At 44.9% G+C, this 25,215-nt stretch overlaps 1 protein-coding gene across 1 annotated transcript in view; it reads right to left on the bottom strand.

Moving 5' to 3' along the window:
- Window positions 1-25,215, bottom strand: part of TENM4 (teneurin transmembrane protein 4) — a 416,745-nt gene that overhangs the window by 127,125 nt on the left and 264,405 nt on the right. The window contains exons 11-12 of the mRNA XM_030828936.1: window positions 24,023-24,217; window positions 16,945-17,145 (exon numbers count right to left, since the gene is read on the bottom strand). Coding sequence (XP_030684796.1) covers window positions 16,945-17,145; window positions 24,023-24,217 — 396 coding nt within the window. The remainder of the gene's footprint in view (window positions 1-16,944; window positions 17,146-24,022; window positions 24,218-25,215) is intronic.

The following is a 25,215-nucleotide window of genomic DNA, read 5'->3' as shown; positions in this document are numbered from 1 at the left end:
GTTCCTCGTCTGGAGAGTGTGAGCTGCATGATGCCACCTTGCAGCAGCCCTTTGCTGACCTAACTGGGCTCTGGCAAGCACCCAGTGCAGTGGATGACAAAAAGGCACGACAAAGATCAAGCAACCCAAGAAAGGTTTCCTGAATTGAGGTCAGCAGAGTGAACTTTAGACAGGGAGTCCAGGAGGTTTGTGAGATCTATACCTGCTCAGCCACTAATCTACTGTGTGGCTTTGGGGAGGTCACTTCCTCTCTTCTGGGTGTCAGTTTCCTCATCTGTTGCAGGTGGAACCTAATGGTGTTTAAGATCCCTTCAGGCTGCAAGAATGCGGGATTCTTTGACAGAGCACTCTCCCTGTTAGACAGTGTAATCTACCCCCAAGACCTGGCTGAAAATTACCCCCTCCTCTGAGAAATCTCCTGTAATTCACCCTGTGGGTTATTCACTTGTTTCTTTCCTTCCCATTTTTACACGGTAGAGTGGTTTTCTGTTTCTGGGTCTGTCTTACCATCAGACTAGGAACCCGAGGCTGGTCTAATTCCTTTGATCACCTCTATCCCTGGTACCAAGCACAGATCCTGGTATAGAGTAGACCTCTTACTAAGGTTGGTTGGATGATGGATGAATCACGGCATGCCTGGGGCTATAGGTGCCTGAGAATGGTAAACATTCACCACACCCCACTTAGCCTGGCTGAAAAGTCCAAACAGGCCCACTTGTCTGTTTCTCTCTAGCGACCTGCCTGTATGAGACTGTCCCACGTGAGGACAGGGCTGCGGAGCTACGTCAAGCAGCCCCCTAGGATGTTGTTCAAGCTCTTTTCCTTTCTTGCTCACATAGACAACACTTGGGCTTGCCTCAACATAAAGGATGACAATCTCCAGGCCCCACGACATCCTAGGTCCTGTCTCTGTAGTTCCCATTTCTTCTGTACAACACTGAAAGGGCAATGACTTCCTGGTGACTCTGGAGGCTGGGCCTGGGGTCAGGGCTGGAACTTTCCCTTGAGGGCCCTTGGAGAGATGAAAAATCAGCTTAGTGTTTGTTTGGGTTTACTCAGCACTTTTTCCAGGTGGTGGTTTATGGTGTGAAAGTAAACACCAGAAAGCATACTATTCACTGAGGTGTGAGCCAGGAGAGGGGCGGCCTGCTGGGGCCAAAGCCACGGTGTTTTCAGGCAGCAGAGCACATGGAGCCCACCAGGGACCAAGAGAAGAGGCAGGCTTTTCCCCACAACGAACTTCCAGACTTCAGGTCTTAGCTAAAACGTACTTCATTCCTTTATTAAGTCACCTGGAGACAGTACGGACAAAAGACAGCAAGACTTGGAATCGGATGTGATTCCAGATCTCAGTTCTGCCTGCTCTATGACCTACTCAATAGCTGTAAGCTTCCTTTTCTTCCTCTGCAAAGTGGCAATGACGACGGCAACTACTTCAGAGGCTTCTTCCTGCCTTATATATAGTAGGTATCGATAAATTCATACCAATTCATGTATTCTTCTAATAATATCCACACATGCCTACTATATGCCAGAGACTGTACCTGGTGCTAGAAATACAGAGGTCAATAAGATATAATCTCTGCCCGCCAGGAGATCACAGTCCAGATAAAGCACAAACTAATACTGGCATTCAAAAGATTATCCAAATAACCTACAGCCATGACTCATGCCTGCACCTTTTTGCTATGTACAATGAATTAAAGAACATGGAACTTAGGGTCAGACAGGCCTGATCTGCCTATGGCTTTCCCACTTACTGGCTGGGTAACCTGCAAGCTGCCAATTATGCAATTCATTGAGCCTTGCTTTCCATTTCTGTAAAATGGGGTTGATAATTCCCACTTCACCAATTTCACAGGGTTGGTGTTAGATCAAATGAGGTAATATGTGGGAAAGCCATTTTTATTTAACTAATGCTCACATCAAGTTTTACAGTTTGCAAAGCACTCTTCATGGACAATTTCTCATTTAACGATCACAACAAGGCTGTGAGAATGCCTGGCTATTATCCTTCTTAGTGGTGTGGACACTGAGGCCCAGAGAGTATGAGGACATTCTATGAGGTCATGTGATCATCTAGTGTCTTTTCATTGTTTTGACAATCCTCGGAACAGTACTTACAGTACTTCAAGGCAGACATTGTACAGATAAGGAAAGGAAGCCTCAGAACAGGCAAGGAACGCTGACCTGTCACAGGTGGGCTTCCCTTTGAGGGAAACTCTCAGCTTTTCCAGCAGATCCCCACCTCCTGCCACTTCTGGCCCTGCTTATCCTTTGTTATATCCAAGTCAGACCCTGATACATGTGAAATGAAATAAGATCCTCTACACAGAGTTTCCCAGGCACTTAGTCTCACCCTTCCCATCTGGAGACTACGGCTCTGTCCATCCAAACACTCAACTTCCTTGCCAGTTTACACTAGACATGCTCTCCTGGCATGAAGTTAAAGTGGCCTGGTGACTGGGCACCCCTCCACCAGCCCTTTACAAGCTGGGTTGTGAGCTCTTACACATTTTAATGGAAGGGCCCTGAATAGGGCGACCTTGATGTTTATGGGGTGCTAACTGATAGTAACACGGCTTGGGAGCTCTCGGGTTCTCTGCAGATGGGCCCATCTGACTGAGTGAAGAGACCCACAGACTCAAGATGAGAGTAGAAACCTGTGATGCTACTTTATCATTTGGCCTCAAGTCATAGTCCCTATTGTTTCTTTTTTTCTTTTTCTCAAATACCTTGAAACAAAAGGAACTGTTTTATTTTTCCTTCTCAGATTCTGCTTTGACATTAAAGCAGATATAATTTCCTGAAGTGGCTAGTGAAAGCTAAACAGGACTATGCTAAAGAATGTGCTTTGACAGCTCATATGTCTTTTACATAACGTAAGTGGTCCTCTGTGAAATGTGGGTTAGAGCTCCTCTCCTAGTCATAAGTCCCCTTATGTAAAACGGGGATGACGTCAACTACTATACTTTGGAGGATTGCTGTAGGAATTACTTTCATTTGGTTGATTTCTTGGGTGCTCCCTGTGTGCAAGCCCCACAGTGGGCACTGGAGATTCCATGGTGATTATGACAGGCATGAATTTTTCCTTGACCTCAAGGAGTTTACATTCTAGCATGGCAGACAGATATAACCTAAATCAATTTAGCATGAACAAAAGTATAGCTTCTAACATAGTGCCTGGCACATATTCAGGATATAATAAAGACACACATTTTTCTAAGAAAGGAAATGAGATGTAGTGGCAAGTACACTAGACTAAACTTAGAAGATCAGATATGAATTCTGACGTTTGCAACATACCCAATAACAAGGGAGGGTTTGATAAATTGGCTTTTCTGATAAATTCTGACGTTTGCAACATACCCAATAACAAGGGAGGGTTTGATAGTTGGCTTTCACATGACCAACATCAGAGCTTTCTGAATTAATGGTGGAGGGCTGGGGTCTGGGAGGAAACTTTTGAAGTACTAGGAGTACACAAGCCATAGGGTAGACTTGAGTTCAGATTCTGACTCCCCAGTTTCCTAGCTGTGGGTCCCTGGGGAACTTAATCTCCCTGAGACATAATTCTTTACCCCTAAAATGAGGAGAGTAATAATGGTCCCCCTCTAGGGTGAGTGGTGACAACTGAAGAAAATAGTTTATATGAAAAGCTCTGTGTACACTATGCTGTGTATGATTGATTGATGAGGACCTAAGATGATTCCATCAGCACAGCTCCAAGTAACCCAGCAGAGGAACGTGTTCCTGAAGAATGAAATATTTGCTTTTCTAGTAGTCGTCTCAAACTTTGGGGCTACTATTAGAAAAGCATGCTCTTCCTCTGGTCACCTAGCATGGCATCATCAGCCAAGAGTATCAAAACCTAGGTAGAAGCGATTTGTATTTGTAGCCTGGACTTCCTCTCAAAATCAGAGGAAAATCTCCAACTGTCCTAAAATTCCTATTCCAAGCTTACAGAGTTCTTGACTGAACTGTACAGGCCCTTGGAGATGAACCTGGCAACACGTGAGCTCTTCCCCTACAGAAAGTCAAACCCATAGCACCACCCTTTCCCTACCCCACCTCTTCCCTGCCTCACCCGTGCACTGTCTTCTCTCTAGATTGGAAGCCCACCTGATGGGAAGGTCCAATGTGGTCCCCTGGCACTAGCACCAGGTGTGGCCCAGCATGGCTTTCAACAAAAGTTTGTTGAAAGAATAGATGAATGAAAAAAGCTTTAATGGAAGAGGTGTATGTTGGCTGATGTGACTCTATCTCAGTGCCACGTTGTACACAAGTTATTTTGTTAAATATGTTATGTAGAGGCTCAGTGTCCTTTGTGCCTAAGCTTCTTAGAAACTCATTTTCTCCAATCTCTGTGTGTGAACTCTGTAATTTAAAACAATGCCTCAGTCCTTACACCCACAGACACATCTTCTTCATGCTAATGCCCAAGTCACACCTGTTCTCTTTCTGTGATGTGGAAGGGGGTGAACACACGAGGAAGAGGCGAAAGGGCAGGGAAAAGACACGAGGTTTGGCTCTTGGTTAATTAGGCCAAAAAATGTATATGTACAGGAAAAGCTGCCCCAGTCTCCTCTCATTAGATGTTAATCCCCGTGCAAGCCCAGATGAAGCCTGGGACCTATCGCAGCTACTTTTTAATTTGTCTGGACTTACTTTACAATCCTGTTCATTAAAATAGCTGGTAGGGGAAGCTGTGCCTTTCCCCTGAAGGGAAAGACTTATGCACAATTTTCCCATAAAATTTCTTCTACTTGGAAAGATGCTCAAAACTGATACAAGTAAGGGGTAGAAGGGCCCCCGCCCAAAGATCTGCACACCTTCCTGCTGAGCAAGGAACAGGTGCAAATGAAGCTGTTTCTAAAATTCCAGTCACGTGGAAACAGAGTCTTGGCCCCTTGGGACCTCCTGGGAAGTCCTTTCATAAGTCTGCATTTAGCACTAGAAGAGGTAATAAGTACAATCGTTCTATTTTGCCGAGGACCTGAGATTCCAAGAGTGACCTTAAGAAATTTTAATAGAGAGTTCATTTTAAATGATTCCTGCCATGATTTTTTGTTTATCACTAGCTCATCTGAGTTACTGCACAACTGGGGGAGTTTATCAGAAATTCTGGCATACTTAAAGTCCAAGCCAAACCATTAATAGTCAGCATTTGAGGCAAAAATAAGAAAATGAAGTACCTTCAATATTCCAGAACTGCAACTGTTGTTGTTGGAACACAAATATTAACTCATTAAATTCTTACAATAATCCTGCAATGATGCTTTCACTCTCAAATCATAGTTGAGGAAACAGCTTGGAGACATTAAATGCTCAAAGGTACTTAGCTAGAAATGAAAGGTGACTGTGATTCACATGATTTTTGGCCTATGAGTTGTGCAATCAGGTTTAGACAATACCTCAGATGCCATATGAGTGTATCCCCTGATTGTTAATTACATCTTAGATCATAGCCCCAGCTAGACTATAAGATCTCTGGAATCAGTGTTTGAGTTTCCTTCCTCACCTCAACCCAGTGCTGACTGTATTAAGCACTTTTCCTTTTGTTTGTCTGTTTACCTGTCTGTTCATCCTCCATCCATCTGTCTGCTCATCCATCAGCCCATCTATCGGTCCATCCACCCAAATATCTAATCACCTAACCAGCTGTGTGTCACCAGGCCATCTAAGTGTCCCAACTATTTCATGTTTATGTGCTGGAAAGCGTCAGGGAAAGGAGGGGTTGAAGATACTGGAGGGAGCAAGGGGATGCTCAACTGAGGTGCCTTTCAACAGGTAGAGAGCACTGTTTCTGAAGCACAATCAGAGGAATGGGCATAGTGGGTACTTCACCCTCTGGATAGAGGGATCAGACACAGAGTCATGTGAGACACAGTCTGTATGGGAAGCAGGCAGGATAATGGGGCAGCACTAAACTACTGGCCTCAGCGTTCTCAGTAAGGTAGGAGACAGGAATCTCCCTGGAGCAGGGTGCTGGTGAATAGATGTGAACGTTTGAAAGAGCCCCCATGGTGAATGAGAGCGAGAACTCACAAAGTACAAGAACTGCAGGTGGGATGGCCCAGGAGAGGCTAAAGATCATGAGCATGATGTGATTTGGCTTAGTGGCATTCAGAAGCCCAGCTGTGAGATCAGAAATGGTGAATGGTTAAAATGATCCTGGGTTTTGCAAGGTGGATGTGGAATAAAGGCACAGAGACCAGGGAGCTGTGAGTGATGGACCAGCAGAAGAGCAGAAAATGAAGAAGGAGATCGAGCCAGGAGAGAACTGGCACTGGGTAGGAAGTGGCCTGGTTCTGGCCAGGAGATTTCCTTTAGGTGGATTAGTGTCAAGGGAGAAAAAGAGAAAAACTAGAGGAGCAGGCTTTATGGTTAGAAGAGAATTCTCTAGATGCGAAAACTAGGGCCCATCTGGGAAGTACCTTACCCTATGCCACACACAGTGACATGCATGTCAGTACTTGAGTAGGAACTTGCTGGCTGCCTTGGCAAACAGTCAATGGAAGGGGGCAGCTGGACAAGTAGCTGCCAGATGGTGGTCGCTGCGCTGTTTGGGCCTTCCTCTGTGCCTCTACTTGTGCCATTTCCATAGTCTGGGCTCCTTTACCGTGATCTTCATGTGTTCAAATCTAAATGTGCTTTGAGTTCTGCCTCCAATGCCACCTCCTCCTTGAAACTCCCTCCCGGCAGCTGGAAGGAGTTTCACCTTCTGCCTTCCCAAAGCACTTTTATGTGGATCTCCCTTTCTCAGGGTTATTAGTCTACCTGAGTTGTCTAGAGAACCCTGCCATCACCAAATTAATCTCTGCATTCCCTAGTGAGTCTTACACAGGAAACATGTCTTCTGACTGTATCTGAATTGCCAGATTCCAGTGGTACAGGACAGAGTGCTCCATGTAACTGTTCAAGATTCTGTGATTTTTCAGAGAAGAGGCTTGGAATCAGGTAAGAGCCTGCTCTGCTACTTCCTAGCTATGTGAAACAAATACTGCACACCTTTGAGCCTTATTTTTGTCATTTATAAAATGGTGATAATGATATCTATCTGCCAGAGTTTTAAAACAGATTTAAAAATATACTGAGCATCTACTATGTGCCAGATAGGCCTAGGGGCTGAGGATACGAGATTATATGAAATTATTCCTATCCACAAGAAACTCAAGTCTGCCTATGTGTGTAAATGTGCACAATGCCAGCCACCATGCCCAGCACACAGTAGGCTAATAATTAAAAGTTAGCTTTTTCTCCCACAGACCAGATCCCCATATATTTTGTACAAATTAGCATTCTGAAAGTATAGCACCCACGCTGTCTCCCTGCCTCCCTCACTAAGTTGGACAGATGGCTTTCAGTCTCAGTGCAGGTTTCAGGAAGAAGCTAGACGGGGAAGAAGGTACAGGAAAGGAACCTCTGACTTCCTTACAGTAATTAGTCTCCTTTAGACATTGAGGCCAAACCCAAGCTACTCTCCTGTGCTTTTCAACTTCCCTCCCTATCACCCGAGAGTCAGAGCTGCTTCAAGCCATGGCTGTGTTCCACGGATCGAGACGGCGGAAAGTTAATGAGCCTTGGAAACCACACGGCCTTTCACCTCATTCAAGGAGCTTGGAGAGCTTTCAAACCGAGCAGAAAAGTGGATTCCAGTATGTGGGTGCAGAGCAGGTCTCCACATCTATTCCCCCAGGACTGGATTTTCAAGTCTTTACAAAGCACCTGCCACAGGAAGCAGTAAGCCACTGCCATTCCTCTTAATTGGAGAGTATCTGGCTTCCTGATTAGAGGCGTTCAAACCCAGCTTGGAGAAGGCCTCCAAATAGGAGCTGACTTTGCAGAAGGATAACAAGTCAGGAAAGAACTAGTGAGCAAGAAAGCCAAATAACGAGACTGGGATGTGTATTTTCGGCCAGGACTGGAGCACAACCAGACTCCCACTAAAAGGGCCCAACTGGGTGAAATGAAGAGACAGCTGATGTTACACTCTCTTCCTAATGACCTCTGACCCTAATAACCTTTTGTAAAAGGCTCATTTCTCCACCCCATTATAAACTCATCTATCTAACTCTTTCCTGGACACTTCCACCTGGCTGTCCCCCAAGAACCTCCAACTGTATGCTGACAATAGAGTAGTTTCTAAAACCAAACCTGACCGTGTCACACCTCCACCTAAAACTTCTCAGTGGCTCCCAAAGACAGAAAAAACCTAAACTCCTTCAAGATTATTCATGCTGGCTTCCCTCATCTTTCCCCCCTCTCACTACTGCCACAAATATCCCAAAAGCTAAGCCACTTCAAGCTACTCATCTTTCCTAGAAAATGCCCTGATCTCCCATCTTTGTATATGTTGCAAATCTTTGACTTCTACAGTTGGCTGCTGCAAGGTGCTTGCCTCTTCCTTTTATCACTACCTACTGTATCCAACCTCCAACACCACCTTAAACTCCACTTCCTCCAAGAAGCTTCCCTGACCATCGGTTGAGAGCAATTGCTCTTTTTCTGAAACCCTTGTAGTAATATTAGTACACCAAAGTCATGATCCAATTTACATGGTTCCTCTGGCAGTGTTACTAAATGAAGTGCTATCCAAAACCTGATACCTGATTTACTGGCAGTTTCAGCATAAACCTTGGTAATAGCCAATGGCAGAGTTGTGCAGGGGATAAACATGGGCTCTGAAGCCAGAGAAGCCTGGAAGTGAATCATTGTTTTCTCAGAGTGTCTTTGAGCAAGTCACCCAAGTTCTCTGGACCCTGGTTTCCTGGGAGTAACACCATCTGCAATGTCAAAGGTTAATGTATTTGCTGTTTGAATAAATCATGAAGCACATACATGAAGGAGCTCTGTAAAATATAAAATTTCCATTGAAAGAACAGGTTTTTTTTTTTTTTTTTAGATTACAAGTTATAATAACAGCAGTTTGATTCAGGAAGACAACTAGAGATTTTGTACAAGATATCAGCTTGGGCATCCAAATAGAAACTTCATTCTGAAGCCCAATTTCAGGAGGGCTTATATTTGCATACTGAAGAGATCCAATTCTGATAGAAAACGTTCCAGGGCTGTCAGGGGAAATTCTACTAAATTACAGATCTGCCAGCTCTTGGTTTATCAACCTTTAACTCTGGCAGTATTTAGCAGCATGCTTGTCTGGGCCCAATTTTCCAGTCTTTGATTAAATGTTAGGAACTGACCATCTCATTGTGTCTAAACCTCCACACTACCTCCTAGGCAACTGGTAGGTTCTTCCGTGCCTCCCTCTGACACTTCCCTTCCTCTCTATGCCACTGCCAATCTCCTGGATATTTATTATTCTGAACTTTGATTTTAGGCTATCACTTGCTGTTGGGAAGGGGTACAGGAAATGTCAAGTCTCAATGGATATTATTCCTCCAGAGAAATTCTAACCTTGAGTTTCCCCTCCTATAACATGCCTATACAGAAATGGCCTAGCTTGATTGTTTCCTTTTGATGTTTAATTGGATGTCGGTGCTGTGCTTTCTGGGCTGAGAAGCTAATGCTTCTCAGAGAAGGAACAATTCTAGCTACACAAATGAGACTTGTAACAGGGGAGAATGCTCAATGCTGAATCTAATTTTCTCTCCCATCCATGAACATAAGACAATTTCTCTGGCATTAAAGCATCTCACTCAGTCTTTCTGTCATTAATAAGAATTAAATTCTGTTCCCTCAAATTTAAATGTAATTATATTTTGCCTCGTAAATAAAATTGAATTTAGCTCTAATGCAACTGCTATGTTTAGAGCTTTAATTATTTTAACCCAGTTGCTACTTTAAGCTTATTTTTGTTAAAGTATTGGGTTTATTTTGCCGTCAATTGTGACTTAATTTGATAACAGGGCTTTTCAGCGCCATATCCATCTAGTCGTTATTGTTATTATTTATGCTTTGTGATTCTCTTTCCCTTTGGGTAGGGGAGGAGATTAATAGAGAATAAACTGAAAGCTTAGAGGATCTGAGTGTGAATTCTAGAGGGTCCCACTATGTTAAGGTAGAACCTAGGCCAGATTGAGTTGAGAGAGCCAAAGAAAGAGACCTGATGTGGAGTCTGAAAGGGAAACCTTCAATGTTCATTGACAATTGTTTTAAGCCAAGATTTTCGGCACGGCATTCAGCGGGCTCTGAGGTTTGGATCCTGCCTATCTCTGGCCTTCTTTCCTGCCACCCACCCCTGCAGCTCCTATCTCCAGCAGGGCTGAGGCGCAACTGTCCAGCCGACCATGCACGCTCTCTACTTGTGCACACGCTGTTCCCTTGGCCTGCACTGCCCTCTCCTCCTTGGCCACCAGGGGGCCTCCCTTCAGTCCCCTTTCAGGGTCTGGCTCACAGATCTCTGGCTGGTGACAACCTTCTCCGGTTCCTCTCCCATCCCACTACTGGCCAAGTTCACTCCTTCTGCTTTTGTGCTCCCAAACCCTACTGTACACACATCAATCAGAGCTCTGTCCATGCTGAATAATCAGGCGTCTCATTTCCTGACCAGGCTGTGGGGCTGTCTGATCCTTGGTGCCTAAAACAGTGAATGCCCAGCACACAGGAGAGGCCAGAAAGATTCAGTGAATGAATGCAGTGAATGTGTCGGCATGGGAGCAGGTCTGGAGCTATTGTGGGGTGCTCTCTCTGAGGAGGTTGTGCTCTTCTCTGGAATGGACCTCAGGAAGCTCATGATGCTGAGAGGAGGCTGACCCTAACTCCCTTGTGCTGTGGGCCGCTGACCTAGTTGTTTGGGGTTAATGTGTCAGCTTTTATCTGACTCTTCATCTAGATAATGATTAGATAATGACTCTTCATCTAGAGTCAATGACCAGTGTTGGGGACTGGGGAAAGCGGATGGTAGAGAGATTCAGAAACTGCAAGGAAACTGCGCCTCGGAGAGAGCAAGTGAGTTGTTTAAGGTTACACAGATTCAGGTCCAGGCCTTCTGCCTCCAAACCTTCACTGTATAAACTGTCCTAAGAATTACATTTGTTAGAGTCTAAGGACTGTTTGGATAATTTAAATCTAATCATGCATTCTAAAACTATATCAAACTACTTCATTTATTGACTGCTTACTGAATGCAGCCACCATATACATGTTAAATCTGATTTGGAAAACAACCCTGCAAGGCAGGTGTCATTAGCCATAGTCTATGCTTAAGCTGAGTCTTGAAAATCTAGCCTGGTCCTACTCCAAATTTCATGCAATTCTTGCTGACTGCACATGTTACCTCCAAACCTGTGCCACTGAAGCTCTAAAACATCTCCACCTGTTACTCCATGAAACTCAATTGCAATCAAATGATAAGAATCATAAACCTGCAGCATGAGCATTTTACAGGCAAAATCTCTGCCATGTACTGCTTCTGTGAGCCAGCAGCCCTAAGGAATAAAATATAGTGAGAGGGCCCTCTCAAATAAAAGTCATTTATGGGAGACAAGACCGGAGAGAGCTCATATAGCAGTGGAAATGAGGAATAAATTTATGAGGCTGAGGAGAGAGGCTATGGGGGTGAGGGTGGGGAAGGAAGACCTGAGGGAGAACCAACAGGGACAAATGATGAGTCTAAGGGATGGCTTTTGAAAGGGTGCCACGGAAAATGCCACAGAGGCTAAAATCTTTAGAAGCCATTAAGCTCTGAAAGAAAGGTGAGCCTTTCCAATTCTAAGGACCATCTCAAAGAGATTAAATTCTTTCCCTTTTCTGAGACAGCTCTGAGGCAAGAGGGTGAAAAGCCAATGAAAGCACAAGGAAGGGGAGATGGGAGGAGTTGTTCTGCTCAGCAGTGCTGCTGAGTGTACCCACTTTATGCAAAAGTTGATGAGGCATCCAGCCCAGCAGGCCTGCTCCCTGGGGAAGATGGCTTGAAGGAGGTGAAATGATGCCAGCTCTTGTCCAGGAGGGCTCCTGGCTGGCTGGCACTGCTCATGAAACAAACATGATCTAGGTCTGGGAAGTGACAGACAAGGAGCACAGAGATTTGGTGTTAGCCCAGCACACTGTGTGGGGAGTGGGAGGGAAGGGGTTTGTGAGGAGGTGGGGAGGAGGTGGAGTCCTGAGAGAAGGGATTAGGTTCGCTGTCGGGTAGTGTGCTGGGATCTTCCTGGACAGAGCTTTCGGCTGCAGCCCCTCTCTTCCCTGTGTTCCCAGTGGGCTCTTTTTCTTTCTTTGACTATTCACTGGTTAAGTCATTCATGCAATAATCACCGAGAACCTAATGCATGTTTGGCCCTATGCTAGGGATACTTATAGTCCCTGACCTCACAGAGTTCACAGTTTGGAGGGAGAGAGAGAGAGAGAGAGAGAGAGAGAGAGAGAGAGAGAGATTGATTGATTAGAACACATTGGTCAATATAACATAGTGTTTAGGAGAGACCTTGGAGCCAGATCTGGTTTGAATCTGGACTCCGCCACTTATGAATCAGGTGAGGGTTGGGGGAGAAAGGGATGCCAGTATGTAATTTAATCTTTCTGAGCTTCAGTTTCCTCATCTGGAAATGGTAATACTGGTAATTTTCCTTCCCAGGGTTCTTATGAGCCTTAGCTAAGATAAGGTTGTAAAGGACTTAGTTCAGTGCCTGGTACCTGCTAAATACTAAGAAATGGATGGCTCTTTGTTACTCTACCCTGTGGCTTGTCAGAAAGAAAGAGAAGACTGGCAACATGAACACCTCTTTGGATAGCAAGGGGGCATGAGGCAAGAGCTGAGGACTTGGGAACAAAGGGCCTGGATTTAATTCAAACTGCCACTGGTAAGCTGAGTCACTTAGGGCCAGTCATTCCACCCCTCCAACTCTTTTCTGTCTGTTTAACAGTAACAGCAGTAGCCACCTCCCCCACCATCACTACCTCCACCATGATCAGTATCATCCTCCCAAGTGACTCAGGAAGTGAAGTTCCACCGGGGCCTATGTCCTGTGCTCTTCTAGGCCATAAGAATCTGTTCCAACAGTTATGTCGTGTGGTTTATCAGGAAGGAAGACCACATGCATGAGGCTGGATTGAGAGAGGAATTTCTGAGATGAGACTGGAAGCCAAGTTGCCAGGAAGCCAGGGAACTGGGCAAACACTTGTATAAAATCTGACTTCACTGTTTCTACAAACCTAACCAAAGTGCTGGGGAACTTGTCAGCTCACATTTCAATACAGGGCTGGTTGTTGAGTGCAGGGCATGTTGATTTAAGCTGCTTTCATTAAATCTTGTTCTTGGTGCTAAACAGCAAGACACTCATCTCAGGGAATAGACAGTGTTCCCTCCTAGGAGGCAGCAGGCAGCAGGGGCCCATCTCTACCAACCCAAGAACCCAGGACCAATGCTGATGGTACAAGGATCATTTGGGATTTGTCCTTTGGCTTGCAGCTCCTGATGGGAGGGACTGGGCCGTGTCTGTGCCAGCTCCGCCATGCCAGGCAGCAAGCGGCATAAGCAAGATGACTAGAGCTACCGCTTGTCCAGGGTGTGAGCTGTGCCAGATACTACAAGAACCACTTTGCCCATATTTCCTCACCTAATTCTCACAATGATTCCATAAAGTAATTTTACCTAAGGGAAAATTAAGGGTTAGAGGGTTAAGCCACATGCTGAGGCCATTCAATGAGTGGGGAGCAACTCTTCCCCCAAAAAGCCCAGTGCCTGTTCTGCTGCCCTGTAGCTAACTCCCTAAACAGAAAGATAGTTTCTTGGCACTAGTGGATCCAGGCAACGAGGCATTCCTTGCTTAGCTTCACTGCAAAAACTCAATAGTTTTAAAACAGCTTTCATTCAGTGAAAGTACCCCTGGAAGGGAGGTGGTAGAAAGACATTAAGTGCTTATTCTATGACAGACACTGTTCTAGGTGCATATCAAAACGATGTACTTTAATGATTACATAACCCCATGAGGCAAGTACTATTACTATCTCCATTTTTCAGATAAGGAAACTGAAGTCAAGAAAAGTGAACTTTCTTGCCAAGGTCACACGGTTAGCATGTGGCAGAAGCAGGGTGGAACCCAGGCCAGCAGTTCCTGCACAGCAGGGGCTGAGGAGAGAGAACAGTTGAAATGCCCTCATTCTCCTTCAAACCAGCTTCCAGAGGCGAAGTGACAGCTGAGGAAGAATGCGGCCTGTGGGGAGTGCTGGGAAGCACGCTACCCCAGCGCGGGGCCAGGCCTTGACTCCCAGCTTCCTCCCTCACCAGCATGGCTCGTGCAAGTCACGGCCACTCCTCTAGCCTCATCATAGGAACAGGGGCAATACCGTACCTTGTCATCCCAACCTCACAGGGCTGCTGCTGCACAGGGTGTGTGTTGCTATGTGAAACATCTTTGTATGCTATGGGACACTCAATAAACACCAATTGTTTTTCCTATTACAATACTTTTAAAGCTGCCTTTTATATTCCTGGCCTTGTGGCAATCATGAGACCCTTCTAGTCATTTATAGGCTAGAGATTTAAAAATTAGAATCTATATTTCTGAAAGGGATTTCATCTTACATCTTATAATCAAATGTCTTTGTTAATATCAAGTGCTCTACCAATGTGTGTTTTAATCATCATCATAACAATAGCTAACAAGTATTGAGCTCATATAATGGGCCAAATCTTTTTTTCTTTTCTTTCTTTTTTTTTTTTGAGATGGAGTCTCACTCTGTTGCCCAGGCTGGAGTGCAGTGGCATGATCTCAGCTCACTGCAACCTCTGGCATCCCGGTTCAGGCGATCCTCTGCCTCAGCCTCCTGAGTAGCTGGGATTACAGATGCTTGTCATCGCGCCTGGCTAATTTTTGTAGTTTTAGTGGAGACGGGGTTTCACCATCTTGGCCAGGCTGGTCTTGAATTCCTGACGTCATGATCTACCCGCCTCGGCCTCCCAAAGTGCTGGGATTACAGGCGTGAGCCACCGTGCCCAGCCTTTCATTTTCTTAAATAATTCTCACTGTAACTCCAGAAGGTAGGTACTATCATTATCTCCATTTTATAGCTTCAAAGGGTAAAGTAACTTGCCCCAAATTATAATTAGTAAGTAGCAGGGCCAAGATTTGAAATCCCCCAAAAAAAGATTTGAACCCAGGTCTGTCTGACTCAGGGACTTTCCTCATCACATGGTTCTCTCTTGCCTTTGCACATGAGGACACATACGTGTTTGATACCAGTTACGGGGAGTGGTATAGCCAGGACTGAGGAAAGGGAGATCTCATAATTCTATTCAAAGTCCCTTCTAATAGTTTGGTTGTTTCCGTTTACCGAGCTAACTAAAGAGTACTTAGTAATCTCATCCAAAGTTATACCTACCTCCTCAGAGGCTGTGGGGTTTCATCAGGGATTAACAGTGCAAGACGCAGTTATATACCTATCATAAATTAGCTTTGTGGCCACATAACGAACAATGCAAGCCAGCGTAGCTTTAAGACGGCCATTTATTATATCGCTATAAACAGAGCTATATAAAAAGAATTATTTCTAAGACCCTGCACATCTGTGCTTACAATCATGTCTTTACATGAGATTTGCAAACAAGGATAAAAGTCCAATTTAGACTGTGTATTGAACATCAATTCTCTATTCAACAGGGAAAGGTAATTCAAAGTATCCCAAAGGCATGAATGCTGCATGGATCTCATTTTTGCCAAAGGTCTCAACCATCTTTCTTGGTCACAACCAGAACAGTTAATACACAACATAACGAGCTAATCTGAGCCTCACTTTGTTTAAACAGCATGGAGTGCCGAGGAAAATGATTTTGAGTAAAAAAGCATAGCTGGAGATGCCATCACTTTTTAGCTTTTTGTCCCTGGGCAGGATCACTTAAAATTTTTCCAAGTCTTAGCTTCTTTATCAGTTCACTTATCTCCATTTTGTTGTTGTTGTTCCCCTCCCCTTTCCCAGAATGCACACTCTATGAAGGCAGGGACTCTTTGGCCTCCATCCTCTCTGATTAGAAGAGTGCCTGGTATACTGTAGGGGCTCAGTAAGTATTCGCTGGTTAATGTATTATGTAAATTGGTAAAACATGGATAACTGACACCTTTCTTGTAGGGTTTTTGTGCAGATTAAATGAGAGATTAGATGCGACCATAACCCGCTATACACCAATACTGTGCTAGGTGACTCACGTATGTTCCCATTTAGTCTTCACTTTGAAAGGACCTGTAAATCATAGTGTTTTCAAACAGAAGCGTGCCAACATAATTATCCTTTGTACCTTATATGTACAAACCCTGTGATGAACCAAATGCCACAATCAAGAACACATTCAATCATGTGTTCATGCATTCATTTATCACTATTTATTGAGCAGGTGCTGTGGGTCAGGCCATGCTGAGTCCTGGGGCTGCAGAAGTGAACAAGACGTGTTTGCTACCCTCATGGAGCTTAGTGACTAACAGAGCATTTGGCTAGAAGGGCAGGTGGGGGCCAGATCCCAAAGAACCCTAAACCCTACACTGAGTTTGGACTTCATTCTGAGAAATGGGTGAAACCGAAGGGTCTGATGGCTGGGACATGCATCCTTAAGGCCCACCCCTACAGAGCTTACCTAGGAACACTTTCCCTATGGCCTTGCCTCCAGGGATAATGTCTTAACATGAGATGAGATTTCAGTGAAACACATCTATAATCGTAAGCTCCATTGTTAAGGGGTAGTTTTGAATCTCAGGGCCACTACTATGGAAGGAATGATGTAAGGATATAATTTTTGAATCCTCTCTTTGTCTAAGAGTAGAGGTGCTGAAGGCTAGAGTTCAGAGAAAGAAGAAAAGCACTCAGAGGCACGGGGAATGCATTGCTACGTGATTGGGAACAGTTATGTCCCTGATCAGGACTGAATGGTGACCACGTCACAGTGGAAATCCCCTCCCTCTACCCATGCTTCTTCTCCCCACCCTCCACACCCCACCCCTCATTCCTCCCCACCCCCACTCCTCCTCCACCCACCCTTCCTCCCCCTGCATTTACCGATAGAACAGTCGTGTCCAGTCCAGCTTGGGTCACAGCTGCAAAGCCCGGTGTCCGGGAGGAAGGTTCCGTGGCCTGAACACTGGTCTAAGCATGTGGCCCTGGGGGTCTCGCAATTGGTGCCTCCCCATCCCACAGAGCAGTGGCATTCACCTCTCACGCAGACACCCCGGCCTGAACATGTGGGGTCCATGCAGTCCACTGTGAGATGGAGGAAGGAGAACATAGGTAAGCAACTGACCAGCAAAGGTGAGGCTTCTTTAAGCAAACTACTTAGCTTTGTGGCCAAGGGGCTTCATACATTCTGGCAGAAGCATGCATAGGCCACTTAGTAAGGTGAGAGCAGTACTGTGACAAATGGCAGACCTGGCTTCCCAACTCCACCCAGGTAGAAATCCCTACCTCTTTGTTTGTGGGGCAAAGTAAGAAATGTGTCTCAAGCATCAGCATAGTACTTATGTCTACTAGACTCTGTTTCATTCACTTCTGAATCTCCACCTCCTAGAACAGTGCCTAGCACACAGGAAGTGTTTAATAAGTCTTCATAGAACGAACTTTTATAATCACTTCATAATGCAGGTTTATTTATGTAAGTAAGCATGAGACTAAAATAGGTTCCTTAATTTAAATGAGAATTTATTTTGTAATTAAATTCCATTAGATTTTATCATCTTCCCCAAATTCTTGAGATTGATATAAACTTTCAAACTTCACTTTCCTTGCCAGGTGTGGTGACTCACACCTGTAATCCCAGCACTTTGGGAGGTTGGGGTGGGAGGATTGCTTGAGGCCAGGGGTTCGAGACCAGCCTGGGCAACACAGTGAGATCCTGTCTCTACAAAAAATTAAAAAATAAAAAAAATTAGCTAGGCATGATAGCACACGCCTGTAGTTCCAGCAACTTGGGAGATGGAGGCAGGAAGATTGCTTGAGCCCAGGAGGTCGAGGCTGCAATGAGCTATAATTGTGCCACTGCACTCCAGCCTGGGCAGTGAGCAAGATTCTGTCTCTAAAAAACAAACCAACAAAACAATAACAAAAAAATTCACTTTGTTGAGGGCAAACACTTCAATATGTGCTGACTTTGCACGGCTTCTCCTCATGTGGTAGGTAAGTTGCATAGTGGTGGCTCACAGCCAGGCAGCCCTTTAGTGCTCCCAGGGCCCAGGATGAAAGTGGTCTGAAGAGACCAATCCAGAAAGAGGGAAGAGAGAGTAACATTGTGGGTTATTTGCTCTGTGCTTTCACGCTAAGCACTTTATACACACTATCAGATTCAGTTTTCTCGGTAACCCAGTGAGATACAGATGAGGAAACTGTGGCTCTAAGAGGTAAATAATTTATGCCAGATCACACAGCTAAACTCTGCCAGAGAGGAATTCTTTTCCTGATTTCTAAAATTGTGGTAAAATACACGTAACATAAAATTTACCACCTTAGCCACTGTTAAGTGTACAAGTCAGTGGTGTTAAGGACACGGATACTGTTGGGCAACCATCACCACTGTCTCCAGAACTCTTTTTATCTTGCAAAACTGAAACTCTGCACCCATTAAACAACTTCCTATTTCCCCTTTCCCTCAGCCCTCGACAACTACCATTCTATTTTCTATTTTTTTTTTTTTTTTTGAGACGAAGTCTCGCTGTTGCCCAGGTTGGAGTGCAGTGGCGCGATCTCGGCACTGCAGGCTCCGCCCCCCGGGGTTCACGCCATTCTCCTGCCTCAGCCTTCCAAGTAGCTGGGACTACAGGCGCCTGCCACTTCGCCCAGCTAATTTTTTGTATTTTTAGTAGAGACGGGGTTTCACCGTGTTAGCCAGGATGGTCTCGATCTTCTGACCTCGTGATCTAGCTCTATGACTACTCTAGGTACTTAATGTAAGTGGAATCATCCAGTATTTATCTTTTTGTGATGGCTTATTTCACTTGTCATAATGCCTTCAAGGTTCACCCATGTTGTGGCATGGCCAGAATTTCCTTCCTTTTTAAGGCTGAATAATATTCCATTATATGTTCATACCTCATTTTGTTTATCCATTTATACATCAACAGAAATTCAGGTTGCTTCCACCTTCTGGCTACTGTGAATAGGTTGCTATGAACACAGGTATACAAATATCTCTTTGGGACTCTGCTTTCAATTCATTTGCGTATACGTCCAGAAAAGAAATTGCTGGATCATATGGTAAATTCTATTTTTGATTTTTTGAGGAACCATCACGCTGTCTTCCATAGTAGTTCTACCATTTTACATTCCCACCAGCAGTGCACAAGGGTTCCAATTACTCCACATCCAGAATCTGAAGACAGCTCTGTCTGATCCTGAGGCCAATATTTCTATCAGGGGCTGACTTTCCCTAATCAAAGCTTTAGTTATGGGGCTACAACAACATTAACAGAGACCTCTAATCTTCTGCAAAGCACTGCATGGAAAAGGAGAAGAGTACTGAGAATTAACTGAAGTGGCTCCAGTTCATATGGAAAGTGCAATAGGTGGCAGAGACAAGACAGGATTGGTAAAGGAGCTCGATTCATGTTCTTTCTCTAACAAAAAGTTGTTAGGTCTGTCCTTCTCTTTAGGGAGGTAGGGATGCCATTCATTTTGTAATTGTGAGGGGACGGTGGTATCCTGGGAAGAAGGGGCAACATGTAGCTGTTGGAGAAAGGGTGCTGATGGCACTGTGATGAGTATGGTCAGGCCCCTCCTGATAGGAACTCACAAGGGAGCCCTATGCTGCAGAAGAAAAAGCTCTCCATTTGGCCTTTGAGGACCTAGGTTCAAGGATCAAGGGACAAAATTACTGGTTCTAGGTCCATGGTCCAATTACATAAGTGCTCTGCGCTTCCCATCTATAAAGCAGGTATGGTAAAGATACTGACTACTGACTTCTCAGGTTGCTACGAAGAGCAAATGACATGATGATTTGAAAGGACTGTATAAACTGTTGCAAAGAGGTTATCTTCCCATCCTATCAGGACATTCAGTAGCATAGCTTGGGGCAAACTATGGTCAGAGCTCATTTATAATTCAGACATCCTTTAAATGTATTTATTAATTATATTTTATAACCTGGTATATTTTACTTTTACATAAAAGACTGGGAAACCCAGGCTGGGTATGTAAGAGCACAGACACAAATGGGCAAAAACTTTACAAATGGCAATATTCTGGGAACATTTATTTTGAGAACTAGCTTATTAAGAAAGTTATTTTGCTATTTAGGGTCTTAAAGGTGTTCAACCTAATAACCTAAACGAGAAATAAGACGATCGGGGTTCAGGAGTGATCATTTGGTAATAACACAGTAATGATCACAATAACAATTAACATTAATTTATTCCCTCTTCTGTGCCATATTTTGCTATTAAGCATTTTATAGACATTATCTCATTTAATCCTAACAATGTAAGTAAGAAGTAGCTACTTTTATTATGTTCATTTGACAGATGAGGAAACAGAAAGCACAGAGAAGTGAAATAACTTGCCCAAGATCACACAGTAGTATGGCAAATGGAAGAATTTAAATTTGAATCACCCTTTCCTGGTTAGGCCTCTTGCCATTTCCCCTTACAATCTTATTGGTTCAGAAATACATGCATGCATATATACTTACATAAACACAAAGAATGTCTTAAAAATAGAAATCAAAAAAAGAAAAGAAATAGAGCAATGTGGAGGATTAATGAAGTCAAATGATGGCAAAGAATCTCTTCTCCTGCAGTCTCTGGACACCATTCAAAAATGGTTAGAGCATGACCTGTTGGAATGCCTGATAATTAAAAATAATAAATGTAATAATAGTGATAAATTCTCATGACCTGCCTCAGATCTTGGAACCTCAGAAGGATTATTCTGGCCCATTAGGCTTCTATGACAACCCCCTAGACCCAGAGAGCTTTCCAATTTGACAGGAAACAACTCAGCAATTCCTATACTGAGGCCAATAAAGGTATTTCCTTTTCTGTAAGTGCCTGAACCTCAACTTCGGGTTGAAACTGTCTCTGAGAATCCCAGGGCACCCTTGAGGTCGAACCTATAAATCTCCATCATTAGCAAGCAGACTGGGAGGGTGCCAAGTTCAGCAAGAGGCTCTGGGTGGCACAGGCCTGTGCTTCCTTAGATGTAATGAGTCTAAGGAAGGACCCAGGAACCAGCAAAGTGAATCCTACACTCCCAGCAGATGGCCCAGGCAGAGAACAAAGATCAGAAGGAACTGATGAGAGGCTACCTCCAGGCAATTAATCGTTGCTTCTGAAGGTCAGCTGGGCCAAGTGATTGTGGAGCAGGAGGGAAGTTTTAAGGAAGACTGCATCTCAGGAGGGAAGGCAGCTCCCAGAAATCTAGGCTGAACCGGCTGAGGTTCCTGCTGGGGCTGGGCAGACATTGTCCCTCTGCTCTACTGATCCTATAGGGCCAGTATCTATGCCACAATGACGCTCTGCCAAAGAGGTGGTAGGTAGACTCTGCCTTTGCCTTTGCATTCTGGAGCCTCTGGGGTGGTGATTAAAGTTGGCTTCTTTCCATCACACTGGGACAGCTTCAGGAACAACGGTGATTTCCCAAGGAGCTGTGCGTAAAGTGGGGAGAAGCGGCCAGCTTGGGGTGGAAGGGCACTGTGATGAAGGAGTAGGAGCAGTGGTCAGGGAGGTGGGCTGGCCTTTGTCTGGAAGACAGCCTAACTTAGTTTCCTCTTAGAGATGTGCCAAACAGTTACCTTTTTTCCCCTTGCAGAGCTTGCCATTCATGCCAAAATTTCTGGCAGATGCATAGCCCATTAACAAAATGATGAGGCCTGCATGACCAGGCCGCAGACACAGGTCTTTCCCCCAAACATGCCATGCTTCAGTGACCACACAAGCTATTAGACACTCTGCAGGACCAAAAACACAGGGTCTCACTTCTCACTGTGAAAGGTCTAGGTTTTTTCTTTTCTGCTCCTCCCCCAACTCCTTCCCAGTGTCCTACTGGCCGCATTCAAGCTTTAAAAAATATGGGGCAATAAACTTCAGAAGAAGGAAGGGGGAGAAAAAAAGTGAGCTTGTTAGCTGATGTTTTATAAACACAGTGAAACCCGTTAGCACAGAGCAGAGGGAGGAGGGGAGGAGAAGTGTGGAGGACAAAGGCCCCGAGAAAACCCCATTATAAACACAAGGACAACGCAGTGACGCTTCACCAGAGAAACAGAAATAATAATGGGAATCAGTACCAGATGGCTCTCCTCAGAAAAGAAAGCTGGAGTAAGAACATTTCTTTTCAAATAGATAACGTAAATCAAAGTTCTAAACATTTTTTTCTCTCTTATAAATAACACTGCAGTTCTGGGGCGCTGTGCGATGCCAGCTCATCTGGGGAAGGACAACTGCCCTTTCCTGGCCCACACATCATGGGTGGGATTGGAGGCAGCTCACAGTTTCAAGAGGAGTCTCCTCTTTGTTTCTCTTTCCTTCTCAGGGTCTTCACCTCAAGTGACTCAAATAAAAAGGGACAGCAGATGAAGGTCACCATTCTCTGGATAAGAAGGCCCAGTTCCTTTGTTAAAGGGGTTGGCATTCCTTCTCTCTCAGACAGCCCAAAGTAATCCCCATCAAAGTTAACAGGTCTGAATCAGGACTTCCAGCCATGCTTGGGGTTTATATACAGCTTGTCTCAGAAAGGCGATGCTTTTCAGACAGTAATCTCTTCTTGTTCCCCACTCTTTGAAAATGGGCCTGTTAATGTTCTGTTTTATTTTTAGAGCAAAATGATGCCTGGAAGGGGGCTCTCTGTTAAACAGTAGATGGTTTAGAAGATCGGCTCTCCTTGGAGCCTCTTCCACCCACTGGGGAAGGTGCCAGGGTGCTAGACAGCAGAGAATGGGAGGTAATGACAGGCGCACAGCATCATCCGTCAGTTTCAAACGGCAAATTCCAACCATTTCAAAAGACCTTGGATGAAGTGAGTGGAGCAAAACAGGAAATGTGCTTCAATTGTCCCCAGAATAATACTAATAACATAAGAGCTCACATTTATGGAGCGTTTACGATGTGTCAGACACTGAGCTAAGTGCTTTACATGGGTCATTTAATTCAATCCTCACAATGGCCCTCAGAGGAAGGCATTCCCATTTTATAGGCAAGGGAACTGAGGCTAGTTAGTGGCAGGGCCAGGATGCAAACCTATATCTGATTCCAGAATGTGCACTTTTAATAGCTACTTTACATTGCTTGCAAATAAGCCTCTTCCTCTCAGCTGGAAACACCATGCAGTCAAGAAGGAAGAGTCCTGGATTTGAAGTGAGACCTGGGCTGAATCCCAGTTCTGCCATTAGTCAGTTCTACGACTGTGGGCAAGTCGCTGCCCTTCCCTGGGCCTCAGTTTCTTCATTTGTGAAATAGAAATATTCATTTATTTCACTTGGTTGGATTTCCTAGCAAAGAACAGATGTCAGTGTTAAATCAACAGTTCACTTTTCTAGCCTCAATCTACACAGCCATATATTTATTTTATAAAGGAGAGAGGCATGCTCAAGGGCACTGCAGAGCCATACACATGAACACACACAGACACACACACACACACATGAGTGTGATAAAAGAGGGCAGAGTTTGGAGGCCTATAATAGAATCACACTTCAGAAATAGAGATTAAAAATGAGCAGGCAAGCCTAAAGGGGAGTGAAAAGAACTTAGGCTATGGAGCCAGAACGACTGGGCTCAAACCCAGCTCTGCTGTCTACTAGCCATGTGTCCTTGGGCAAGTTCTTCAACCCTCTGAGCCTCAGATTCCCCAACTATAAAGTAGAGATGATTACTCCTCCCTAATAAGGTCTGAATTACACGACACAAGGCTGCTAGCACAGGCTTGTATATGGTAAGTGCTCGATACATGGCATTTCTCCCTTTCACTGACCAGGACTCTGATGTGTTTGGCCTCTTCCTTTAGATTAGTTACTGTTGCTGGTGGGTGGGCTCCTGGCTTGGGGAGGTGGGGTCATAAAATGGCTGAGGAGGCTTCCCCTGCTCCCTGGTCACCCTCTTGGCACTATATGCCAGCCTCTATCTCAGAGGAAGGTGCCGGAGCTGCCACCTGCAACTCTTACCTTCCTCACAGCTCTCGCCCTTGTAGCCAGGGTTGCAGATGCAGGTGCCCATGATGCAGGTGCCATGGTTGCTGCAGGCCACATCGATACACTGGTTGGTGGGCACATCACACTCAGCGCCTTTCCAGCCACTGTGGCACAAGCATCTGCCCTTCATGTATTGGCCATTTCCGCTACAGAGCACGGGGCAGGAGGCTGGGGAGACAGCACCGGAAGTCTGGCATGAATCAGTGTCCAGCACACCCCAACTGCCTTTGTCCCTTTCTCCTCTTGGCCTGCCTGGCTTCACCAGTAGCCTCGATTGCTCTGCCACAAACACCCATGTGTGCCCATCTCTCTTCTTCTCTTGCTTTCTTTCTTTCCAGTTTAAACACATCTAGATTTGTAGGTGATAGTGCACATTGCAGGGCCGGCAGGGTAGGTATCCACTTAACCCCATCCCCTTCATGTTGCTGATGGGGTACAGTGGCTGCCAGGAACCTCAGACAGGAAGTTTCAGTCTGTTCCTCCATCTCACTGGAAAAGCCAGTGGCTGAGCCTCCTGCCTGCCCTGAATCCCTCCTCCAGCACTCTCCTCTAATAACACTCCACTTTCACTTCCCCACACCTCATCTGCAGCGCCACTTACTGTCCTCTTTAACCCAGCAAATCTCAGCTTCCCTTGCCTTTCAGGCCTCCACTCCAGCCCCATACACCACTGCCCCCTTAAGAGGAGAGCAGAGCCCAACTTGGCTCTTCAAAGTATTATCTTTTCATTCTGCCTTTAGCGTAAAGGGTTTTGTGATCTTCTCTATGAAGGATACTATATAAAAATAAATTATACTGCATTGTGCTGAAAGTACTTACCAGTCTTATCAAGATCCAATAAGGCTTTTTTACACATGACTCTTAACTTTAAGTGCATATGGGACGAGACAGTAATTCTTGTTAGAAGGAATGACGCATCTGCCTCTGCAGTGCCTTCCCCTGGCCTCCACCTGGTTTCTTTCCTTTTTAAAGCACTCAGCAGGTAATCACTGTGTTTCCTTGGGGATGCTAGCTTTGCTGCTTCAAACTGAGTCTATCTCACATTAGGAAGAATAAACAGTCTCTCATGGCGTAGTACTTGCAGGGTGTAGTTCACACAGCCTGGAAAACCATCTCTGTCTTCTACTTATGGACAATTTCTCAAGCCTCAGGACTCGGATGTAGTG

This window comes from Nomascus leucogenys, chromosome 15 (genome assembly GCF_006542625.1).
Source record: "Nomascus leucogenys isolate Asia chromosome 15, Asia_NLE_v1, whole genome shotgun sequence".
Taxonomy (NCBI): domain Eukaryota; kingdom Metazoa; phylum Chordata; class Mammalia; order Primates; family Hylobatidae; genus Nomascus; species Nomascus leucogenys.
The sequence above is the reverse complement of the archived record's forward strand: the minus strand, read 5'-3'. Positions and strand labels throughout refer to the sequence as shown.